Raw genomic sequence first — 2,875 nt, 5'->3', positions numbered from 1 at the left:
GCTTTCTCCCTGGCGCAGCAGCGACCCGTGGGCCGCGCGGGACCGCTCCGCGTGGGCAGGATCCCGGAAACTGCGCGTTCGAATCCTGGCTGCGTCACTCTCGTGCTGTGTAACGCCAGGCAGGCGGCGTCACGTCTCTGTCCTCGCACAGACCCCACGTCTGGAGGCCGTTGTAAGGAATGAGTTAACAGACCCAGTGCGCTTAGGGTATACCAGGAGCTAATTGTTAGCGCATTTTATGTATTTTGGTCACCTTGCCTTTCGCATATTGGTTTATATCAGTGGTTCTCAAACAGGAAAGATCTGCCTTCCCTCCATACCCCCCTCCCTCCTGGGACATTTGGCAACGTCTGGAGACATTTCTGTTTGTCAAGACTAAGGGGGGTGCTACTGGCATTTAGTAGGTGGAGGCTGGCAATGCCGCCCCAGTTACTGTAAGGCCCAGGAGAGACTCTGGCCAGGAAGAATGATCCAGCCCTGTGGTCCCCAGTGCTGAGGTTGAGGAGCCCTGACTTAGCGCGGTAGCATGAGGGACGGGTTCAAATTCCGCTCTCGGACACCGTGTGACGCTCGAAAAGGGATTCCACACCCCATGCCTCAGTTTCCCCATCTGCAAAGTATGTACAATAACAGTATCTGGGAGCGACTGCGTGGCCCAGTCAGTTGAGTGTCTGACTCTTCATTGCANGGGGGTGGGGGGGGGGGGGGGGGTTCTGCATGGACAGCGCCGACATGCTTGCAACTCTTTCTCCTTTGCTCTCTGCCCCTCCTCCACTCGTGCGTGGGCGTGCGCTCTCCCTCCCTCCCTCTCTCTCTCTCTCTCAAAAATAAATTCACTTAAAAAAAGTAACAGCATCCATTTCTGAGGGTGCCGTGACGCATGGGTCGGTGCATATACACGGGCTAACGTAAGCGCTGCTGTCATATTAGCATAGCATAGCTGCCCCCTTAGCATGTGGCGAGCAAACTGCCCGTCCCATCAGGATATGGCAGGTTACTGAGCTGTCATCCAGGTGTCACTAAAATGGCCTTGCCGTAAGTGGCACGCTCTGGTCATGTCATCCTCCTCTGTGGTCTGGGGCTGACATCTGGCCCGACGGGGCTGTTTACCTGGGATCCCTCCAGGCCAGCCTGGCGGAGACAGGGAAACACAGGGGTGAGGGATGTCGGTGGCCTGAAACCTGCTACCACAGTCACCCCACGGCCAAGGCAACCCACGGGTCGACGGGAAGGCAAAGTCCAGGATCTCTGCTCCCCCAGATCCTTATGGGGGACCGGAGGGGACAGAAGTGGGGCACCAGATGATGAATGCAAATACTGCTATTGCCTGAGTCCTTTCCCGTGTCAGGCACTACACACGGGGCCTGTACCATCCGCTGGTCCATTTTACAGATGTGGCAACAGAGGGTCAGCTACAGACTCTCAGTGTCTGGACTTAACCCCAGGGTGGTGCCCACTAAGCTACCATGGGCTGCAGTCTTGCCTCAAGACTGGAGGGCCACAAGGAGAGATGACTTCAGAGACAAGGAGAGATGGCCTCGGTGAATGACACAAAGAGACTAGGTGACCGAGCCAGGCGTCCAAGGAGCAGTGGAGGGTAGGGAAGGGTGGGGAAAGCTTGATCTCTTAGGACCAAGCCCCCCCCAATAATAACCCAGGCCGCCCCCCTAGGTGGAAACAATGACGCAATCAGCTCCCAATACCAAGGCCCTGACATCACGTGGGGGGGAGAGGGGGGTGGCCGAGGTGGGGGTGCCCCGCCCCTTGGCAGGCCCCTGCGGCCAATAGGACGGCCTTGGAAGAGGCCCGGGCCGCCTCCAGAGCTTCAAAAACGTGTGAGGAGGGAAGAGGTTGCAGACGGAGCCTTCAGCTGCTGCCTTGGTCCTCAGTGCCACTGTCACCGCTGCCCACCGCCCGCCAGCATGTCCTCTGCTCACTTCAACCGGGGCCCCGCCTATGGGTTGTCAGCTGAGGTCAAGAACAAGGTAGGGCCCCCTGCCTGGCCCACACACTCCGGCAGGCCAGAGGCCCCACTCTTGGGGTTCCCCGGACCCCCTCTTGCCTCTCCCATGTGACTTGGGACTAGAGGGGGGAAAGGACAAATACGGGGTACAGCCCGCCTTCCTCCCCATCCCAGGACCCTCAGAGACTGTTGGGGGAGGTGTAAAGTGGGGGGCATGCGGGCAACCACAGGTGAACTGAGGCGGTCGGTCCCTTGTGAAGCCCCTACTTGATCAGAGCCTCCTATTAACCTGTCCCCTGTTCCTTTTGTATTCTTGGGGGGGCTGGGAAAGGACTTGATCCTCCTCACACCCGCCCCCATCTCAAAAAGAAACTAGGGCATGATTGAGAGCTGGGATTGTGGGGAAGTGAGGCCCAGAAAGTGTGGGGGGATCCTGAAGGGGGACGGAGACGGCTGCGGAGGTTAGAGAGGGAGCCTTAGGAAAATGATGGGGGTGGGGGGAAGGGTCTCCTCGTTTTGATCTGGTAGAACATCCAGACATCACTTTTGTACTATGGATGGGTAAACTGAGGTTCAGAGAGGAGAGACAAGTAGCTAGGGTTCTCAATAAGGGAGTCGCAGAGCTAGGATCCTGGCCTCGCCCCCCCACTCCCACGCGCGCGCGCGCGCACATACACGAATGGGGATCAGCTTCTCCAGGGCAGTGAACTTGAAGTCCCCAATTCACTGGAATGTTCCCCTGAGCGCTGCCAGCAGAGGAGTCCCAGCCCCATTTGACAGAGGGGAACACTGAGGCTCAGGGTGGCTTTTCTCAGTGTGCAGCGAGGAAATGGAGAGCGGGGCTCGGATCCAGGTTGGGGGATCCCGGCCGCTGGAGGAGGGGGCTGGTGGGGGGCGGGTGCTCGGGCCGCG

General features: G+C 58.7%; 1 protein-coding gene across 1 annotated transcript in view; it reads left to right on the top strand.

Moving 5' to 3' along the window:
* Positions 1 to 1,871: 1,871 nt before the first annotated feature.
* The window catches only part of CNN1 (calponin 1), a 7,498-nt gene continuing 6,494 nt past the window's right edge, over positions 1,872 to 2,875 (top strand). The window contains exon 1 of the mRNA XM_077767965.1: positions 1,872 to 1,985. Within this exon, the coding sequence (XP_077624091.1) occupies positions 1,923 to 1,985 (63 nt within the window). The 5' untranslated portion in view covers positions 1,872 to 1,922. The remainder of the gene's footprint in view (positions 1,986 to 2,875) is intronic.

Source organism: Crocuta crocuta, unplaced genomic scaffold, assembly GCF_008692635.1.
Source record: "Crocuta crocuta isolate KB4526 unplaced genomic scaffold, BGI_CrCroc_1.0 scaffold115, whole genome shotgun sequence".
Lineage (NCBI taxonomy): Eukaryota > Metazoa > Chordata > Mammalia > Carnivora > Hyaenidae > Crocuta > Crocuta crocuta.
Note: the sequence above shows the minus strand (reverse complement) of the source record. Positions and strands in the feature narration are given on the sequence as shown.